Source organism: Crocodylus porosus, unplaced genomic scaffold, assembly GCF_001723895.1.
Source record: "Crocodylus porosus isolate Cpor-Errol unplaced genomic scaffold, CroPor_comp1, whole genome shotgun sequence".
NCBI lineage: Eukaryota > Metazoa > Chordata > Crocodylia > Crocodylidae > Crocodylus > Crocodylus porosus.
The window spans coordinates 12022281-12045059 of NW_017728926.1; the positions used below are offsets into that span (position 1 = coordinate 12022281).

A 22779-nucleotide genomic window follows, 5' to 3' on the forward strand; every position below is an offset into this window, starting at 1 on the left:
AATACCAAACTCTCCTACAGAAATTCTTTATTCATTATGAACTGAACTCTAAGTAAAAAGATTTTAAAGGGCATAAACAAAAATCTCATATCCTACTAAGTAGACAAGGCAAGGGAGAGGCTCTTCCCACAAGTCTGGAAATCTAACATTTAGCCAGACAGATATAAGCAAGGGCAAAAGCTTCATATTTCTTCATTGCCCAATATTTTTTAAAACAACAAATAGAGCAATTAGTGATTTAATTTCATTTTTATAATTCCTTCCATTCTGCTTCTTCCCCCTCACTCCCTCCATAGGTCAGTGAAAATACATTATTTAGTGTCATTTATTTGTTGAGTTTTTGGTTGTAGCCATATTGGTCTAAGGACATAGGCAGGCCAGGTTCATTGGGTAGGTGTGATATCTTTTATTAGACCAAGTGACCAGATGGAAAGAAGTTCTTAGCCAGCTTCATCAAGCACAGGGAGTCTCTGCTGGCCTGAGACTCCGACGAATGAGAGAAGCTAAAAGTGTGGAAGGATGTCAGTGAAAATGTAAATAGGTAGAGATAAGCAAGACAAAAGGTAAAGCAGGGAAGATGGGGGGGGGGGGGGAATAGATTAAAATATTTAAATTTTACCCCCAGGCCCACAAACTAGAGTTAAATTTAAGCTTACTCTATGGCATGTTTGATGAAAAACTGCTTCTTTTGGATGCTTAAAGAAACATATTGGGGATGAATAGAGGGCCAACTTTGACCTGCACTCCCCTCCCCCAAGTTAAAGACACACATTCTGCACAATACTCACAGCTGATTAAACATGCGCTTCATTTCATCTGTGATGTTCAGAGAACAGCTGACTTCGTCATCTGAGAATCTGCTGTTGTCTCCATCCTGTTCAGAGAGATCGTCGTCAGACGTGAGCTTGCGTTCTTTCTTTTTGGAGGCCACCTTAATTGGAGAGAAGGGTAGTGACTAGAAGGTTCAACTGAGGTGCTGCGCCAAGGGGTGCCGAAATAAGAAAGGAGAGGCATTAGGTAGGACGGAATATAGTTACTGTCCACCAGTTCCTAGCGATTCAGGTGCTGGAGTGACTGCACGTATTAAAGGACAGCAATTGCATCTATTAGTAGGTGGTGAACGTAGAGCACAAGCAAGCAGTTCAAAATGGCACAGAGCAAAGCAAGCTGCAGAACTGCCAGCACTCTACGTACGTTCACAGTGTATTCACTGACAACACTGTATGATCTACCAAAGGGCATGCGGAAGTTAGAATGATACAGGGTGAAAGCAAAAGCTGGCAAGAGTGCCCAAGCAGCAAGCTTAAGAGCAATGACAGAGCACTCTTCCTCTTCTGCCACCATCATTACAGGCCCAGGAAATTTAGAGCTGGTCACTCACACCAAGAGTATGCAACATGCCTTCATGGGTAATAGATTGCTTTGCTGCTCCCACCTCACCAGAGGCACAGACCACTAGTACAGTTTGACAGTATATGGTTATGTGGGAATCGAACCACAGAAATGCTGGGGCAACCCAAAGAAACACTGTGCGCAAAGAAAACCAAAAGCTACCCCTGGCAAAGTAAAGGATCTTTCTTTTATCCGAGCATCTCAATCTCAAACAAATATTCATGAATACCTTGAGAGAGTGCCAAGTAGTTGCACATACATCAGACACTAAGTTCCCAACCTACTCTGATTTTCACTAACAGATAACTGAACATTTCAGACCTGGTGCTGCTCTTTGCACAGGTCATTTTAACCACTGTATGCTCAATCAAAATTTCAGGCTCAATTTAGAGAAATAGGCAGCTTTGCCATTTGCAAAATCAGAGAGAGAAAGTCTCTCCCTAGAAAAAAAAAAATGGTAGTATAATTTAGCATAGGAGAGCAAAATTTTCTTTAACAAGATGATCATTTCTCACCAGATTCTTAAAAAGAAGCCACGGGAGCTTGTGTGTGTGTTCAAGTATGCATTTAAATGCACGCTAAATAGTTGACTGCATCATGGAAAACTTACTCCCCATCACATGTAGAGCCACAGCTAAGTTGAATGGTCAAGAGAAGCAGAGACTGTCTGCCACAGCAGAACGCATAGGTTTGAATGAGAGACGTTTTAAGGTAAATTAGAAGGAAGATTAATCAATCAGAAGACTGACTGTGTTAAGAGGCACTGTTCTGCTCTTCAGTGTGTGTGTTGAGCTAAAACTGCTCACTTTTGGAGCAAATTAAATTATGATTTTTCTCCTGTTGAGCTACAGAGCCATTAAAGCTATGGGAAAGTGAGCTGGACCTTCGATTCTCACTTACATATGGTAATTCTATCTATTGGCTAACTACCAATCACAGACGTGTTATTTCTAGCCATGGTGCATGAGCCAGAAATAAGAGAGTTTGACTTTCAGGTCACAGGAGGCATGTGCAGGTCTTATCTCTGAAGAGAACAAAATATGATGGAGCCATTTGGACACATCTGGAGTCCCATGATGCTTCTGCCTACAGTCACTGCCTTCCACCACCCTTTAATAGCATGTTTCATGGGCCTTTCTGAGACTTCTTTTGAAGACTTCCCATAAACACTGCAGTCTTAATTCTGCAGCCATATATGTGGATCAGAGCTACAACTGGAGAATCATGAAGGATAAAAAGAAAATGAGTAGAGGAAGTTGGATGACGTTTGAGCTGAATCAAACTCCTCCAACACTCCTCCCCCTGCCTTTCCCCCTCCTACTGCCATCCTGTCCTGCCCTAGGAAAAATTCAGGGCCTAATCACCTGGAATATCTTGGAAACGTCTTCAGAGTTGCGCTGCTGTGCTACATCGCACAGCTTGGCTGTGATATCGATTCGCCGGCAGATGTCCATGTCCACCTTCATGGCCTTTTCTTGGATCTTTGTGTCCAGGTCTGTCATGGGCTGCAGGAAGGACAGTAGTGAATTATCTTCTATTGTCATACAGTTCAGGAGAGAAGAGAGATACCCCATAGTATCTCTGTAACCCCAGAACACATTGTCATATCACATTAAAGCTTCTTCTCCAGGGAAAGGCAGCACATGGATAGTCTAACAGATTAGACAAGTCAGCTACTGGAATTAACACTTTCCAACTGGATTCCAATGAACTCAAGTATTAGAGAAGGAACTGGCTAGTGAGAAACCTACCCCAACCCCCACAGAAAATCTTACATCTGCCAAAAGTAAAAAGTCTTTTATGGGCAAGTTTAAGCTAGTATAAGAAAAGGGAAAAAATACAGATGATCAAAAGAAGTCTGAAATTCAAGGACTTGAGACTTCATCACTTCCCCACTCCAAAAGCTAGAAAAAGAGCAGTTTGCTGTAAAAGAAAGGTCACATTTTGAAGTAGAATCTAACAAAATATGTAGCAACTTCAGAGATACAATAAAAAAATTAAACAAAGGCTGGCTCTACAAACATCAGACTTCTTGCAGTACCTAAGACCATAACCATCCCAGCTAAATATTGTATGACAATGCAGAGCTGCATGTTGAGGAATTATGGCTGTTGCTTCTAATGGCCATTTCCCTTCTTTTCCATAGGTTTATTGATAATGTCTTGTGAGGCAGTTTTCTGGCTTAGATAGTATTTGATTTCTTAGTGAAAAAAAAATTGACCTGATGGCAGGTTACGGTCCCTCCTTTGACAAAATATTTGGGGAAAACCTCTTTCAGAGGTCAAAGGTAACGTTTAATTGTTCAATTTACTTCCCAAGTTAAAAACTTATTAAATCAAGCCAGAAAAACATTTATAAAAAAAAAAAAAACCACTCCCTCATCTAGGGAGGTCCTTCCCTAAAATAAAATAGGCTGACTAGTGACAACCACTGTAGTCTTGCAGAGGGGGATGGGAATAACCAAAACACACGTTTCAAGGAAAAATTATCTATATAAAAAAGTGTGGGGGGAAGTGTTTGAGGAAAGAAAGTTTTGGTAAAGATGATTTGCATCAATGTATTATTATTGTCCTGTTAACTCATCAGCTGCAAGTCATTTAAATTCGTTTTGTTCTACATATTTGCACAGCAGCTTTCAAACGCATTTAATTAATGCTTTCCACAGGCTGGTCCAAATCCAACTCGAAGAGCTCAGAAAGTCTAGGGAAAGCAGTTGTTCTTTTATGTACTCGAGGACATTGCAAGATCTGTATTTACTACCACCCGGAGCGTGCAGTCAGAGCAGCATTTCTTCCTCAGTGAAAAGTTAGGGAAGAAAAGATGCAGCTCCAACCAACTGCTGCCCTTCACACTGCATTTAGCCCAACAAGTTAATTAACCACCCAGAGAGAAGAAAGCTAAATCACTGATTTTTTTTCTATGATCAAGCTATTAGCCCCAAAAGAACGCATCTGACTTCAGAGAGCAGATTGTGCAAGTACACATCAGCCGAGGAAAGGCGGGGAATAAGGTTTTTTATTAAAGTACCAGCTAGGTACATACCATGAAGGATTTTAGCTGCTGCTATCAGCAAGCAGCACTTCAGTCCTAACGAGGCCAAGTGAATAGTGGTATCATGTGCTTTACCCACTAACCCAACACACAGACACCGTGTACTATGACTCTCTCCAGACTGTCAGATAATATTCTCAAGATGACCAACCGTGACATCAACAGATCCCACCGATTTGAGAGGAATTCAGCTAAATGGAGATGGAAGGAAAAGCTCCAGGGAAGTAGCTAGTTAAAAAGGAGGTAGCTGCAGTGTAAACAGCCATGTCTGAACAGACAGCACAGTTAAGCTAGCTCAGTTTCTATGGAATCTGTCATAATGATAGAGTTGAGCACCATTTTAGTTTTCCTTTCTGACAATAACTGTATGACTCAGATCAAAATTTCCCTCCATTATAAAACATACTGGTGGCTACATGGTGGCTGAACTTTTTACCCTAAAAGCATGAGGATTCTCAGCTACATCCTTCCAGAGGCTGCAGGTTTGAATGCCAGCACTGCTAGCTGTTGGGAAGGGGGTGGGGAAGTCGGGGTTATGGGCTAAGCAGCAAGTTAATGCATCTCTACACAGACCAGACAGGAAGCAGGGGGAAGGGTGATCTGTCTGATGCATTAGATCATAAAGGCAGCCATAATACTAAACTACAAAGCAGCACTCACTAAAACCATAACCTTTTTTATGAATGAAGCCATTTGCATGACGCAGATAACATTTCACAAAAGCGGGGTGGGGATGGGCCACTCTGCTTTCCAGGGTACTTACATCACTCATCAGACCCTTAAAGACAACCAGCTCTGCTTTCAGCCTCTCAATCTTTTCGTTTAACTCTTCCTGGATAGCTTCAGCTTCTTGTGCCTCCTATGAGAAAAAGAAAGCAAACAGCTAAAAAGATCAAGTAGCATTCACTGAACGACTTAGCTTTACACAGGTGAAGAACAGCATGGGAGGGCATGGCTGCAAATGCCACCTGCAGCAACAAAACGACTCAGATGGGGCAAGGAGCTTGAATGAGCATAATGTTAGGCCTGGTCTAACGTGCTATTCAGACCAGAGTCACGCAGGTGATATCACAACATTTCCCTGACATTCACATTACACTAGAAACTTCCTATACAGGAGGGAAAAACATCCAAATAATCCATTATTTAATTTATTCATAAAGGACTACAGCAATGACAAGCCAATGACTTGAACTGCTATATCTGAGCTCAGATATAGAATCTCTCTTTCCTCTTTCAATTAAATTAGAGATTGCCTTCCACAGAAGAGATGGCAGAGGATTAACGTTCCTATTTACTATACACGTTGAAAATTAAACATATAAGCCAGACAGAGGCATTCCTCTGTCTTCAGTCTCAAGATTAAATGTTGGGCAACCTACAGCTTCGCGTATTAGCAACTCTATCTAGCAGAAGATACTTTCAGCAATTTTTTGAGACTGCTGGTATCAACATTTAATTAAATCCCAACCAAAATAATCAATTTGGTAACCAGATTCAAAAGGTGGGAAAACAAAATGGCTACCACAGAATACTTTAGTCTGAGAAATCAGAGGGATGATGGATGTCAAAATTAAGAAAATCCAGATTCTACTCAGAACCTACCTCTTGCAGGGTTTCTACCATAGACTCCAGATTCATTCGTTTTGCCAACTCCTCCTCCCATCTGAAAGAAAAACAAAATGCAGGCAGGAATTAAACACTACCAAAACCTCAATTCCAAACACAAGTTTTCACACTTCCAAAAAGATTCGACAGGGACTATACGTGAAGGGGTCTGTCCAGCCGGTTCCTTGCACACGTACAGAACCCACAACCCATTTTCAACCTATCAAACCAAATTTAATCTAACTGCTGCCAACACCATTCCCATTCTTAGCACATAGCATCTGGACTTGTATAAAAATAGGACACTTTCACTGGAACAGGAATAGGATGAAGCTCTTCCTAACTATCCAAATCAGTAATTTTACCACTTCTGTATTTGGACTGCTGAATTCCACAGACTAATTATATACCTCATGCAAGAAAGTATCTTCAAATGCCTCTGGGTTTATTTCAGTCATATCAGAGTAAAATAGCCTGCGTGGGTGTCCTTGTATGCTCTACGTATGAACAACGCAGCCCCTTTCATTGTCATGTGAAAGTGGTACAGTAAGAACATTAGGGAAGGTCTCTTGTTCCAGGCCCAAGCAGAAGCTCATATAGTATATTTGTGAAAAAGCAAAGCAAGGGCCTTCTCATGAAAGATGTCATCTATTCCATGCGTTCTTGTAACTGAAAACCCAGCTTCCCAGGCACGGAACAACTGAAATTGGTAGTCGATTATTGGTCTACCCAAGAGAATGGTGTAAGTGGTCTAAACGTCATTATTTACTGCACATGAAAAAAATACAGAAACCATGGGAACAGATTCATACCCCCAAAAAATTGCTCGAACTACTGTCTTACCAGCCACTATTTTAAATATACGCCAATGCTCTTGAATAAGGCCCATTTCAGATAAATGACCCCAAGTATAAATATGCACATGAAGAAATTCAACAAGTATTTCTAAAGCTGCCCTTTCAAACCACAACCCAATCCAAGAGCAGGAGCAACTTCCCATGTTTGAGATCGCTATGAACTGCCACAAGCCATGGAAAGCAAAGACGGTCAGCTAAACAAAAACAGAGGCAAGAAGAGAAGATGGAAGGATGTCAAGGAGCCTCTGAGGTGGTAAGATTTATACTGTGGGGTCTCAATGCCATGAGCTATTTAAAAGCTGTTTGAAGAGTCCTCATTTTTCTAGAGCATTGAAGAGGGCCGGATATAATCTCTATGGTACAGAATGAGATGTACAGCATTAAAAAAAAAAAAAAAAATCAGAAAGGTATAAACTCAACTAGGCAGCTTTTTAGCATCATTTATGTTCCTCCCTCCTTTTCCAGTGTCCCCTTTATTCCGTTTTCAATGCAAACAGTGTTATTTTGAAACTCCTATATGTCCGCCAATAACCTTCCAAGGTCTAGAATGTAACTTAAGCGTGCTATTTTTACTTCAACAGATCAGAATTTTTGTAAAGGTAAATTTTTGTTAGTGCCATTGATCTGTCTTAAGTTTCTAGTCTTTTCAAAGCATTCTGATTTTCCCTATTAAGAATAAGGTGTAAAAAACAAACAAACAAACAAAAAAAACCCACTTAAACTGCATTTCTTCAACTGTCAGGAAGGAGAAAGAAAACAAATCTAAGATCTTATAAACCCTGGACCGTTGCTCCACCTTGAGGTCAATACTAGGCAATCTAGCAATAAAAATCTTGCTTTCTCCCCCTCCAAAATTGCAGAAATATGCATCTATTGCTTTGCTCAATTTGCTAAAGCTTATCTTGCAGCCATTGCAACTCAGACACTAACAGTATATTAGCTTTAGCTCTCAGTTCTTCTAGTTACCTAGACACAGACTACTGTGGTCTCTTTCCATTGATCAACCAGAGACAACTGTCTTTTTACAAGGAAAGCCCTTCAGGACAAAATCTTTATCTTCCTAAACAGACCTGGCAGTGCATGGCTGGATACTAACAATACCAGTGCACAATTTAATTATTTTTTAAGGCCCAGCTGTGTAGGAAGTCTGGCATATAGCCTCACAGTACACCACAATACGTGGCAATTACAAATGGCAAAAAATAAATTTATCCCCAAGTGTTTATACACTAAACAGGGTTCAATTTATAATTCAACCTTGTTTAGTGTATGGAGATGCGGGACAACTTCTCACATGGGCAGAAAGCCTATGCAGTGAAAAAAACCCCAAACCCTAGTTTTTGGGCAAGGGTTATCAAGTCATCCAAGTTCTGGAGAGCCTGGTGCAGTCAAGACTTTTCCATTGTGAACTTTAATGTGCACAAGATTGGCGCCTATCACTTTTCTCGATGAAAGCATGTTTACCCTTAAATGCATGCACCCTATAGAAAACTCATTCACATAAGTCTATTAACATCAGATGTTCCATCTTTGTACGATTTCTTCTGACGCTCTCCAGGCTCATTAAAATAAATTGAGACCCTAAACCAAAACAGTGGCTTCCTCTGGCAATAAAGGGAATCTCTCTTAGAATCGAGCTTCTTTTTATAGTCGAGCAGAAGTTCGGATTCTGGCAGGCACAGTTACAAGGAATTAGGGCCTGCTGACTCAGTCGGCTAAACATCCAGCAGTAAGTTTCCGTTAAGCAAACCTTTGGTATGCGGCAGGTCACAGAGTCTGCTCAGACATTTCACTCCACAAATCCCCTGGCATCCCTGGGAAATCTGAAAACCTAGTTACAAACTATGACTGATCGCTGCCATTAAGACATTTGTTTGTACTAATCGAGTAAATACAGATCACTAAATGATTAAAAACACCCCTGTGGTCTAATTATAACAAGGCATGCAAATTATTTCTGTTCTCACTCTGACATTCTTACAGCTAAATCAGAAGTGGCAAGTCATCGATATTGAAAACCAAGCAAAAAAATACATATATTATAGCCTGAAGGTGTAGGTTGTAGCCATGTTGGTCTAAGGACAGCGGCAGACAAGGTTCTTTGGGTAAATCTGGTATCTTTTATTAGACCAACTAAATAACTGGAAAAATTGTTCTTTGCAAGCTTCTGGCTACAAGCACCCTTCTTGACTTTCCCTCTGCCTGAAGAAGGGTCTTTGGGCAAATACAATATCTTTTATTAGACTGGGAAAACTTTGCAAGCTTTCAAGTACAAACAGCTTTCTTCTGACTCTCCTTCTGCCTGAAGAAGGGTGTTTGTACCCAAAAGCTTGCAAAGAACAAATTTTCCAACTATTTAGTGGGACTAATAACATATATCTCACATTTACCCATAGAACCTTGTCTGCTTATATAGTCTGAAGCAGGGATATGGACCCGATGATCCTGCAAGATCCCTTCCAACCCTAACATCTGAAATCTATTAAAAGTCTATGAAGCACGTTCCAGGGAAAGGAAGCAGTTTCCTCAGTTTCGCAGCCTTATCAGCCGTGTTAAATCTGCCAATAAGTAGAATTCCATCATTTTCAAGTTCACAAAGAATCCTGGTGATGTGGCTGGCTTACGGGCCATTTACATCACACTGAACAATTCTCAGTCATCTGAGCCCTAAAACCTTCATGCTGATTGCATTGGATTTGCCTTTTGAATGCGGTTGATTGCCCATAGGATCATTTCAGCAGGGAAGAACAAAGCAGCTGTGCCTGTGCTGCAGTTCTCAACAGCACCTGAATGTGTCATATCTTAATGCAGTAGCAGCAAGAGCAGCACTGGGTAGCGACAGCACAAGTGCAGTGCCAGCAGCTGCAGAGATGCATAGGAGGAGGGCATTCAGCAAACGATCCCATAAGCAACTGAAATGGAAATTTTGCTGCCAAAGATTTACTGCCAAGCAGACTAAAATGTGTAGCCTGACATTTTTATTTGCCATAAATATTTTTAGCTTTTGCTTCCAATATCCCATTTGCTTTTCAGCCGCTAATCACGCGTGCATTCCTATATGTGACAGATGTGGATCTTTTCAAACTTTGTTTGTAGTCACCTTCTGGGCTTCCCTGTTAAGCAGGAAATTAAATTCACTGGCTGCGAAATAGACCCCTTCTGTTAATATGGAGGGTGTGTCAAATGGACCTTAATCATTCTTCCCATAGCTGCCAGTAATCTGTCAGTGATAGGAGCATCTTAGGATGAGCAGGCATTGGAAAAGGTGCAGTGTGTTGCTTGTCAACCACGTTTCCAAATTTCTGAGCTGTTGTAACTGGGAGTACTAGTGGTAGTCGGGTGAAGAGATCTGTGTTATCTGCCTTTGAGCCATTCAGAATGCAGACCCGCAAGAAGGCTATGCTTTTGGCAAATATTACATGCATGTGTATATATAAATTACTGGCTGCCATGCAAAAGCAAGCAAATGTTCCTACCCCAGTACTTTAGCCAGTGGGCAATGGCTAAAGCCCTACCTCTTGCAGAGTCTACTCAGACCTTGGGGTATAATTAACCAACCTCCATTACTCCATGGAGTTCCACTGACTTGGGATGCTTATCCTTGCACCCTGGTCAAAGAGATCTCCTCCTTCAGGCAGAAGCCCCAGATAAGCGGGGGGAGTTGCAAAGCCGCAGCCTGTTAAAAGGTATGCTGAGACTAAGTTACCTCCATCTCAAAGGCAACCCAGAACCTGGGCTTTTAATCATGGGGATGGTAAAGCCAGATGGATCATTTGAAGTTTTTTCTGAATATACGCCAGACATTGCATTAGACTGATGAAAAACCAGGGGCCCTATAATAAATCACAGAGCATTAAAGTAATTTGGTTCTCAGCCTCAGAATGTATTTCCCTACCCCCAGGCTGATTAGCCGCATGTAACTGGCTGCAAAAGAAGTGAAGTCACAAAACAGTCATACCTTTAAAAAACAAAAAAAGGAAAGGAAAAGAGTCTTCATTTTCCCCACCACTTTCGCTCCCAAAAACATCTCTCAAGGGTTGTGTAAGAAGGAGGTTGACTTAATTGAAGATTAAATTCTCTTTTAATGCTACCAACAAAATTAGATAATAGAAAGATTGTTTGATACAGTTATGGCATTTGCTGCAACACGTGTACTTTAAAAGGGCCCTGGGCAACTGTTGCTACTATATATTCCTAGGAGGGCAGCAATAGGCATAGAGAGCCAGCATATCATTAGGTAGATGCTAACTACCATTCATACATCTGTTTCATTGCAAGGTATGCTAAATATTCCCACCACCTTTTAGTCTAGGTAATTCCTACCCTACACCCCCTAAATGACTGGTCTGCAAATCTTAAATCATGCTTCAGATGCCCTCAAAAACCCTCTGCTTCTAAGCAACCTGATCAGCTCTGCATGTCAGTGGTGCTGCTGTGAAGACGTTTCCCGAGGGTTTCTTGATCACATAGTCGTTGCTCTTCTTCCCGAAGACAGGGGAAGGCCAGCTTGCTTAATCAGCAAGCATAAGTCTGCATGTAACTTTCTGGCAAGAACAGTGGGAAAGCAGATCAGCTCTGCCCATTGGGGCAGTGACATTTGCTGCTCTGAAGGAGAAACAGCAGAGGTGACGGGAATTTTTGGGAGAAGAACGCACAGAAGGGAAATGACTGTACAGACTATAGCCTGAAAAACAGCAGTCCTCACATTTGTGCTGCAGGATATCAACGGGACAGCTGCTTCGGCGAGTCTCCAATATAAATTTTTTCTGGCTCACACACATCAATTGCTAAGATTTCCAGCTGCAAAGTCACTGTTTCAGAGCTGCAGAGCCAAAAACCACCAGGATATACAAACCAAAGCAGGAGCCAATGTCAACCCAGAGAGAGCTTAAAATAAATTTTTTAATCAAAACTTTTAGATGACTTTGGTTTTATTTTTATTCATTTTATTTCATTCAGTTTTTAAATAAAAATTCAGAACAGGGCAATTTTGATCCTTTCTGCCTACCAAGGACAGGATGACTACCAGCTAGGTTCACAGGCTCATATCCACATGTTAGAATATAAATGGGCAGTCGAGATAAAAAATAAGGATCCTTTCCCCTTCTCCAGATGCGACAATTACATTGCAAATGTATTCAGTCACCACAGCTTCAAGCTCCCACACTTCCCCTGCAATCAAGAATTAAGAGTGAGTCTCCTACATAACTCCAGAGAAAAACGAGGATGTTTCCTTTTTTTTTTTCCTTTCCCTTTTCTATGGGTGAGGTACAAGATGTTAAGCTAACAAAACACTAAATGATACTGAGTAGCCTGCAAGGATTAACACTACTTACAGGTTTTGCGGTATGGCTGAGTCACACTGCACACCCTTTTTCCTTTGAAACAGAAATGAAACAACACATAAAAGGTGTCACCAATGCTAAGACGACCAACTCAAAAGAAAACGGGGAACTTTCCATAATGTCTGGCTAATTGATTATCACCTCCCTCACTGAAGAAGACCCTTCCTAAAAAAGGGTAAATGAAGTATTTTCTTATCCCTTTAAATGCTAATTCTATTTTTCATTTGGAAAATACAGTTTCCCTGGATATTTGAAAAAACACCATCAACAAATAATAGCTAAGAAAACCAGTAGTGGGATGCTGAACCCTTTGAATGGAATGGCTCAAGTTTTCTGCTGTCGTCCCATCTCTCAGCTACCAACCTAAGCTTTGCCTGATCTCCTTTCTTGATGGGCTGCCTCGCTGTCACAGTGCATTGGGATCACAGGAAAACCTCGGATCTCTTCACAAGCCCACAGAGTCCCATCATGGAACAAAAAGGGCTAACCCTCAACTGTACCTTCATGCAAAAGCCTGAACGTAAAAGAGATCCCAGATGCCCAAACATGTCAACAAAAAATGTTAAGTGTCCATGTCATTTTTGGGAGACAGGAAACGTACAAGAAGAGACAAGAGTCAACGAATCAGAGAAGACGACATCAATGTTTCATTCTGGCATGCAAGGCACGCCTACGTAAGACTCATCCTTTAGATGCGAAGCAGTTGAGATGCATGCTTTTATGTGCCCCACCTACAAGGGCAAGAGATGAAAAAAAAATAAAGTACTTTCTATGCCAGTCCCAAACAATTACATCTTGGGTGTTGCCCAAAAGGCAACGCCACCGGCTCGAGACACGTGTTTTGGTCTCTCGTTCCCGCATGGCAAGTGTTGCTTGTTCTTTTGTGGTTTCAGGTTTAGGTGAAGTCCAAGGGGCAGGGCATGCCTTGGCATTTGCTAACATTGGCACAAGATGTGATTGATGCTCAACATGTTCAAGCCCAACCAAATGTAACTGTTTGAGATTACTCATTGTAATCTCACCATCCATCTCTTTGTAGGTCTGTAGTAACATGCCCATGTAGCCAGTCTCCCAACATTTAGATGATATCTGTCGCCACTAATGTTTAAAGCAGTTCTTCAGGTGCACCAGTTCTTTCAAACTCAACTCTTGCCCTAGTGGTGGCACATACTTTTGCTGCCATACAAAGAACTCAGATTAAAATCCAATGCTTTGTCTCAGAAAGACCATGTCTCACGAATTCAAATGGGGAATGACACTGCTTATGGGAGGAGGGAGAGAATGCGTTTTGGAAGCTGGGGAGATGAAGGTCTCATGCTCAAGGTTTCTAGAACAGAAGAGTATAAATTTATTCAATCAGGATGCTATTGCCATGCCAATCTATCAGAAGTCTTCCCCAGGATTGAACCTATGCTTTCTGTCCAATTAGGGAAAGAACCTGTTTCGAATACCGCAACATCTGTTCCACTCCAGTCACTAGGAAGCACTTTGTTAATTCACATTTAACTATAAAAAGTTAACAAACAGTACTGAGAGTCAGGGAGAATTCTACATCAGATGTATTTTGCCAGAAATGAAGGCTACTTACAAAGACACCCATGAAATATCTTATGGTCTATTCAATTGCGATAGCAACAGTAATTTTGTAACATGGTGCCATCCCGACTATAAAACCCCTGTTGAACAGATAAATTCCTCTGGATAAGAAACTTCCACATGCCATGAAACAGTGAACAAGTTATGCAAAGTCAGACGACAGTTTGGGTTTGTGAATAAACCCACAGTGAACCTTAATGAGATTCTGCTATATAGTTTCTTACAGTTTATTCTAAGAACAGACTTTTTGAGCCCCAGGCACTTTGGCTTCTTAGTGAAATAAGAATTAAAATGTTAACTGATCAGTTCCACGTCAAATGCATTCATTTAAAGCAAATGTCTGCGTCTATTCAACCCTGGTGCTGGTACTGCAGCAGAATAAAGTTAAAACTGCAGCTTGCAGCAGAGCGGTAAGAGCCTCCTTTATCCAAGTCCCAAAAAATCACTTGGCCAACAAGTCAGCCAGCCCAGCAACAACTTTCCAAAACACCAGGCTAACATGACCGGTATTCCTGAGAGTTGTTCGGGTTCTGTATCCAGACAGCTTAATTTGTATCCTCAGACCTAAAGGTCAGCATATAGGGCTTGATGCAAATCCAGACAGTGCTTTTACAGTTGCTTCCCATGTAAAAAAAAACTAACAGCAACAACAAAAAACCCTCTTTGTTCATTCAGGAACCATTTCAGTCTCTGTTCCCCCATTCCCAAGTTTACCAATAATAGTCCCTGTGCTTTTCCTTTAGGATAGTTTTACTAGTTCATAATCGGTTTGGACAAGCAGTGCCTTTACACTCCCCTGTCAAAAAATTGAGCAGTTATAGCAAATCAGATTGACAGGGCAATTCAAAACACAGGGGAAGCCCATATACTTTCTCTGTTACACAAATGTATTTAAAAAAAATGTCTTGCTGCATATGGAAACATTATCCGTGTTGGTGGGTGCTTTCTATGTACTAAATAGGACATATCTCAGTTTCAGTTCTCATCTGGTCTTGATTTGAATGCATTAAACTAGAGAACTGTTGTGAGCCCTTGCAAGTCAAATCTTTAGCAATTTTACTGTATAAAGTTCTGCACTACCTTGCCAATCTCAAAATGTTCAAAATCATTAGGACAGGTACCAAAAAGTTGGGGTGTTTAAAACGAGGTAGGGATTCTTCTTATTGGCCTTATCATTTCTGCACTTTTAGGAGATACCTGGAGTATCTTTCAACCTTTTTTCCAGTCGTGGAAGGTAGAACTAGACAGCAAATCAAGTGAGAACGGAGCCTCACACAGTTAGAAGCTTCCAGGAGATGGTGCTTTAGGAACACAAAAGCTCAAAGATTACGGATTAAGGGAATCAGCAGTAGTAAAGTAACTGGTGTGAAATACCTGCTGCAAGGTGTTTGAAAGCAAAGTTAGGAATATTCGCATAGCACATGTTCGAGAGGTGTGCCTGAAGAATTCTTGAGCGGGAAGGAGATTGGGAAAGATTTATTTTCAGGTGGGCAGTTTGCATGTATTTGAATGGCAAAGCAGAAATAGTAAAAACTTACACGATACGCATGTCAGAGTAAAAGAGAACTTAAGTATCCATTGTCTTCTCTGTACATTGACTGTATTAAGATCCACTGGCTGTACAGATGCATTTTTACTAACTGAATCCCTGCACGCAGGAAGAGATACTTGGCCAAAGGTACTGTACTTCACAGCTTAATGCACAGCCTAGGTTCAGGCTTTTATGACCCTCCCATCTATCCTAACTTCAGCAGTGTCATCTGCCATCACAAAAGAGCCCTAATTCTAGACCTGGGCTCAGCCTACACTGGCCTGCAAGCCTTTGAACAATGGTAGTTCCTTGAAAGGGAGCTGCTATAACAACTCACAGCTGCATAGATGTTAGCAGATTGAAGGGACCCTCCCAAGATCATAAGGTCCAGCCCCCTGTGCTTGGGCAGGAAAGACTGTTTGACCCCAGCAAGGTGAGCATCCAGGTGTTTTTTGAAGATATCCAGAGTAGGTGATTGTACCACTTCTGGGGGAGTCTATTCCAGACCCTGGACATTCAAGTTGTAAAGAAGTTTTTCCTTACATCTAATCTAAAGCGGTCTTCTAGCAATTTATGACCATTAGTCCTAGCCTTCCCCGGGGGAGCCCTGGCGAAAAGACGTTCTCCCAGTCCCCAATATGCACCCTTTATATATTGATAGATTGCCACCAAGTCCCCCCTGAGACTTCTCTCCTCCAGGCTGAACAGACTCATGCCTCAGCCCCTCATTGTATGGCCTGTTCTCCATGCCTCTAAAACTTATGTGTAGCCCTTCTTTGGACTCTCTCAAGCTTCTCCACATCCTTCCTGAAGTGCGGTGCCCAAACTGGATGCAGTACTCCAGCTTGCAAAACGCTGTGCAATTACAGGTGGCAATTAAAAGTACCTGGAAAATTCTTCTGAACCTGACACTGGAACCACATCAAAAGCAATCAGTGTTTGCTTCTGATACCACCTTGTTCCTGAGAAAAATCCAAGCAGAAGGTTACAAGGGTTTAAAAAAGAATTGGGTGGAAGCCGATATTCTTCCAGAGAAAATAAAGGTGCTATTTAAGTCAAGGTACACAAAAGGTAGCGTGCTACATGTGTCAGAACTGATTAAACAAAACTCTTGTGGTAGAGGCGCTATCTTTTATTAGACCAACTGAATGGTGGCCAAAAAGTGTCTTTCCTTGCAAGCTTTCAGGTATTCCAAGCTGTGTTTTTCTCATGCATGATATATACTTGGTAGTATCACCATAATAAAAACAAAGGTATTCTGGATCTTAGAAGAAAGAAATTTTACTGTACCCTAATGCAGGAATAGCAGTAGGATTTGACCCTCACCTTCCATAAAGCTACCAACTTAGGCTCTTCCAGCAAAAGGTAGCCTTGACCCTAACGTGCAAAATATTTGCTCAAAATGATGTTTAAAGCACAACGTGGACAAGCCTGCTGTATGGTGTCAGCAATATATTTGCCAGTTTCTTGAAGTAAAGGCAGCAAAGAGACCTTCCCATTAAGGGGTTTTACTGTGAAAATTTAACACGGACATTTGAACTGAAATATGACAACACATTCAGCTCTGTGGCAAACCAAGCTGAGAAAACATGGACTGAAAAGATCAAATTCCCAACAAGTTCTTTACCGTGAATGCCTATGCTAGATTCTTACAGCAGGAGATGACACTGCATTAGCAACTTACTTTACAACAATAGTGCTATCTTGAATGAAGGTCATGAAGTCAGCCTTCCTTCCTTTCACTGAGCAAAGGACAGAGGAGGAAGGTATTATTCTGATGAATCTATCAACCGCCATGTTGCTGACCTCCACTTTAGCAAAATAATACCAAACTTGCAGATCTAGTTTCATGCTCTGGCAACTGCTTGGTTCATGGATTTTCAGTCAACTTGTGCTCAGATAATAACTGTAAATACCTAAGCTACCAACGGGCTTAGAGTAAAGTCTCATTCGAGGAAGACTTCTTTTCTCCATTGTTTACAACAGACCCACTGAGAAAGCTTCCTCTTAATTATCCCACAGGAATGAGCACACAGCCTCTCCAGGTAGATTACTAGGCTGTATTTATTATTACAAAAGAAAGTTTCGATACAATCTCTCCATATACCATATGCTGCATCTACTACTTGCCTCTCTAAACACCTTTGCTGTTTATCAGAAGAGACTTAAAACCAAGAGCTCGACCAGCCACCTGTGCACTTCACAAATACATTTGTTCTACAGATAGAAACCATCTCAGCTCTAAGTGGAAGGACATGGGGATAAATAGTTTTATTTTAAACACAGTGGAATACACACACATGCTTTATATCAATCAGTGAGAAGCTTAAAAAAAAAAAAAAAAAAAAAGAGAACCCTTGTTTTTGTGTGGACCAGATCATGCAATAGAAGTCTATTTGCAATATTTTTTTTTTGATCAAGTGTTATATGAAAGGCTTCAGCATCGGTTCACTGAAGTGTAGCTGTGCTACACTAGTGAAACTCAGACCTGCAGAAAGAAGAATTGTTTTTGAGGAGCTAGACTTCTATTTTAAAAGGTCTTCTCCAGTTTCACCATGCCTTTTTAGCATTTTATTTACAAAGCACCTACATTTATTTAGGTCTCATACAGGATTAAAAGCACACCAAGTTTCCTCCCACAACTAAACTATTATGGAGTTCACAGGAACACAACCCTGCTTCTTGCAATGCAAGATACAAGTGTATAGCCCAGCTGATAAGATAGCACCCAGTCTGTCACCAAGAACAAGGACTATGATAAAATGCAGGACACCTAGGCTGATAAAGTTGGCACTGATAAAGTGATCCAGAGGGGAATGTCTGACACCCCACTCCAATGGGTTGTGAACTCTTAGACCTGGACTCTCCCTCATCCCCTCCTTTATAAGCATCCTGCCCCCATTTCCCCTACCCCAAGTCACCCCTGGGCCAAGTAGGCTACACCCTTACTATGTAATTTAGTTGTGTCCTCCCCCTCCCAAGCCTGTACTATGTAGCCACCCTTATCCAGGTCTCTATGGGCACATCTACACATAACGTTTTGATATGCGTTAGCCTAAGTTAATGCATATTAAGGGCGCATATTTACAGGTGTGCGCCCTTACCGCACAGTAAAAATGGTGAATTTAGGCTATTTGTGCCTAAATTTGATACCTACAAGTGCAGGTATCAAACTGGAGGTGCAAATAATTAAAGCGCATTAACAAGTGTCAAAGTGTTGAAGTGCATTAATGCTGTGTGTGTGGATTAACTTGGGACTAACTTTAGTCCTAAATCAGTTTACATGCTACATTAACGCTGTGAGTGTGGATTGACTTGTTACACTAACTTTAGTCCCAAGTCAGTCCACCCATGCAGCGTTAATGCGCTTTAACACCTGCGTGTATAGATCCCTGCCTAAACCACTTAAATGTGCATTAATGCACATTAGCTTAAATTTAAGCTTGCTTCAATGCACATGTAAACACACCCTATATTTCCTTCTACCTTTTCAACTATGTAAATTCCCTTTTTGATATTCACTAATAAAGTTAAAGCTGAACTTATGCCATTTCCTCTGCCTTCACCTCTTCTTATGTGCAAGCCAAGAAAGACACTTTACAACTGTATAGCCAAACACTCCTCCCAATGTAATAAAACAGTTTGCCTGTTAACAATCAAGCTGAATTTCTTCTTCAGCACAAAACTTGGTACCACTGACAACCTGCATGTAAGAAGTCCACGCTAAAATTATTAGGAATACTACAACTTCAGGTTAACGCGTTTCCTATTGTGCAAATATGGAAAGTTTTAACACACCTGAGGGTTCAACACCAATCACCCTGTAACACAAAAATATTAAGTTTCCCTTTATTTACTATTAAGTATTTTTGAAGGCCCTGAACCAACAACTGTGAACTGTACATAATATTTAAGGCTATACATGTGTTACACATTTAAAACTCTTTACAACTGTTAAAACTCCATTTCCACTGCTTCCCTGCTATGATTGCCGCACCTAGGGAAACAAAGCCTGTTCAGTCATACAGCTAGCAATTACCTGCTTTTCATGTCTAAATAAGCTTACTGCTTCTGCTATACAAGTAGCTATCCCAATTTTAGCTGCTAACAAGAGAGCCTTGTGCGAAAGAACAGTCAAGAAAAGCATGGGACTTTAAACTGGGGTTTCACTAATAGAAAAAAAAAAAAAACCAACGTATTCTCTAATACTAGTCTGGTTTCAATTAGATTTTTGTCCAAATTCATTTTTGTGGCTGCAAGAAGAATATTCTGACAAAGTGGTAAAACAGACTATAGCAATAAATCCATGATTTTTCCCTTCATATAGAAAGAATAGATAAAAGTCAGGATTAAAAAAAAGAAGTAGGCCTCTGGTTGTAGGCTAGAAATATTTCAAAGATAAAGGATGAATGACATGAGGGACAGGAGCATTATCCATCACAGCAGCTCACCAAAAGACCTAGACACCTAGAGGTCCAAGCTTGGATAGTGGATTCCCTAAGAAAAAGAATTGGGGGGGGGGGGGAAGCTGTTTAATTATAACCAGAGCCTCCATTCAATAACACATCCCATTTTCTAGGGGAGAAGACTGTATAGGATAAACATCATGCTTCTAATTGCATAACCATAAACACTTGGTTTTATTTTGGGAGCACAATTGCCATGTCTGAGCAGCCTTTTTTGCAGCGTGCATTCAAGCTGGAAGGAGACTACAGCCCAGGCTGAAAATCTCCAAACACATCAATTTAGAGATTAACCTATAACAATGGTGCTCCCTGGGTCACTCCCGACTGTCCTCACGCTTAACAGTTGCTCCCCTTATTCCCATGCAGTATTGTACTCTAAGAAGTTTGTATCATCACAGTCTTAAGTCATGGGCCAGGAATGCCAGCATGGTAAGTGTTATATGAAGACGGAACAAAATGCCACCCATCCCAGATCATTCTACCGCAGCGTTTCATCCTCAAAGACAGACAGACCCAAACTGTTTACTGTATAAGGGTTCTTACATTTGAATCCAGGAATAGGATTTGGCTCTCACACTGCAAAATGAGTAAGATTACATCATCGATACGATTACATCTAACCAAGAAGCATCTGAAGCTGTTTTCACCCAGGCACCGATTTGAGATAGACTGGCAGCCTGATATGTTTTGGCAAGGTGATGAAAATATTAATGTGAGAGCAGCTCTCACTTTGGGTGGGAAGGGGGAAGGTGTCTGCCCACCCATGGTATAAGATTTCTTCCATCTAAATATTTTATTGTAACATATGTGCTTATTTGGCAGTAAGGCAGCATGCTTGGCAAGCCACTGAAGAAACCCCCAAATTATAATCATGGCTTATTTGGGCTGTTGCTTTCTTGAAGGACAGAATATTACTTTCCTAAATACGAAGTATTCAAAGCCACCCATCGTGGATGCTTCTTGGGCCCCAGGCAATCCGAGTGTCAGCCATCTCATTTAATCAGTCTGAGAAAGAGGATGGATCTGAAGGTTCAAGACCCTTATTATCACATGCACAGGGAAAGGTCTGTTTCTAGATGTTTCTGGAAAATGACAACTCCCCTTTGTGGCAGCTTTTGAAGCTTTTAGTTTCCACCATGGAAAGACACAACATTTGCCAAACATTCTCGTGTCCAATGCCATTTTCTAATCCAAAATGCAGCTGGCTTACTGGCACTCTTTCTTCTGGACAGTTCCCATGAAAGCTGTATTAAAACCCCATAAATTGCCAGGCCCACCCCAACTCCCTACTTTCTTTAGGGGTGCCACTGTGGGAAATCTTAGGTAGTAGGGAGAAAAGCCTCCCATCCCTAGTAGCTGGGGTGGAACCATAGATTACCCAAATGCAGAAGAGGAATGGAAATGCATTTGTCTACGTAGAGGCATTCTTTTATTTGCTCAACCCGACGTGCATAAAGATTTAAGCACATGATAAATTTCACACATACTTTCCATGCTGAAGTCAGCCTGATGATGTATCCAGCCTATCCATCCCAAGCACATCTTTGGTTTAGTGGGATTCTGTTGTGCCTATTTATCCAATTCCTTCCATATACCAATTAGTAGGGCTGTGCGAAGCTTTGGGTGCCGATTCGATTCAGAGGAGATTCAGCCCAATCTGGGGGCCGAATCTCCAAATCCAAATCGAATCAGGAGACCAATAAAAAAGTCCAAATCAATCTGAAGTTCTCCGAATCTTCAAAAAAGATGAAGACGAAGGGATGGGCCAACCTGATTTGGCCGAAATGATTCGGGACAGTGATTCGAATCACCGAATCAAATCCCTGTCCCCCGAATCTGAATCGAATACTAGCCACTTTGCATAGGCCTACCAATTAGCTATCATGGCTGTTACTGAATTACGAAGGGGCTTTTCTTTTCTTTTTAAAGCATCCCAAAGACACTACAAACTCCTCTCAGCTAGAAAGCAGAGAATAAAGAAACAGATTTTTTTTAAATCCCACAGCAAGGTTTGGTTTTGATGGCGCTACATTTTTTCTATAAAACTACTGACCAGGTTTGTCTGTTTTTCATTTCAGCTCCCTGTATCAGAATCTTCTCCTGTTGAATATGTAGCATCAGCTTGAGAAAATTAACGTCATTAACTTAGGAGCAAAATCTGCTTACCTATACCATACCATAAAGCTATACATGTTTTTTCTTGCTTGTGAAAATATCCCAGATGTGATTCCAAACCTAAGGTTGTGGGGTTTGATAGGGGCAGGAGTGTTTTTAAGGCCATAGCCACTCCTGACGCTAAGAGTACAAGTAGAAGAAACAATTCACTACACTGGACTAAAATTTGCCTCACCTGTAGCACTACACTGGCTTGTAATCCAGCATCAGCTGCACCCAGGAAAGCCAATACCCATCTAATTTGGCAAGTGTGTGACTTGAGACTAGGCAGACTCAAGGAAAAAAAAATTAATGAGAGAGGGAGAAGCCCTCTGCACTGAGGCTGCATGTGGATTTTTAGAGTTCACAACCTAGAGACAGTTTACAGAAGTTATTCTTATATTCAAATAAGAAAAGAGAGTCTGGTGATATATAGCACTTGGAAACTTTTTGCTTACACCCTTTCAGATGCATAATAGACATTTCACTTTCCAAAGGCCTCTGTTACATCTGGGATTTGAGTTTTGAGCCTCTGACAGAAAAATGCATGAAACGCACCAGATTTAGTGCCAACAGCAACAGCAGTGCAAAATTACTCTTTTGTTTCCCAATTGCTCCTTTAATATTAAAGCCATATTATACTTTTTGGCCAGTTCTCAGCCAGACTATTTGTTTCTGGTGGCCCTAAATCAAGGTGATCTAACAACCCCCCAAAATGACTCTGCGCGCGCCAAAGCAAACTAAGTCTATAAAGGCTTTTGGTGATGTAGCACACTGCA

The 22779-nt window shown here is 41.1% G+C and overlaps 1 protein-coding gene across 1 annotated transcript in view; it reads right to left on the reverse strand.

Annotated features, from left to right (window-relative positions):
• Nucleotides 1-22779, reverse strand: part of IFFO2 (intermediate filament family orphan 2) — a 58067-nt gene that overhangs the window by 14118 nt on the left and 21170 nt on the right. Inside the window, exons 3-6 of the mRNA XM_019541726.1 lie at nucleotides 6049-6109; nucleotides 5207-5302; nucleotides 2757-2897; nucleotides 789-931 (exon numbers count right to left, since the gene is read on the reverse strand). Coding sequence (XP_019397271.1) covers nucleotides 789-931; nucleotides 2757-2897; nucleotides 5207-5302; nucleotides 6049-6109 — 441 coding nt within the window. The remainder of the gene's footprint in view (nucleotides 1-788; nucleotides 932-2756; nucleotides 2898-5206; nucleotides 5303-6048; nucleotides 6110-22779) is intronic.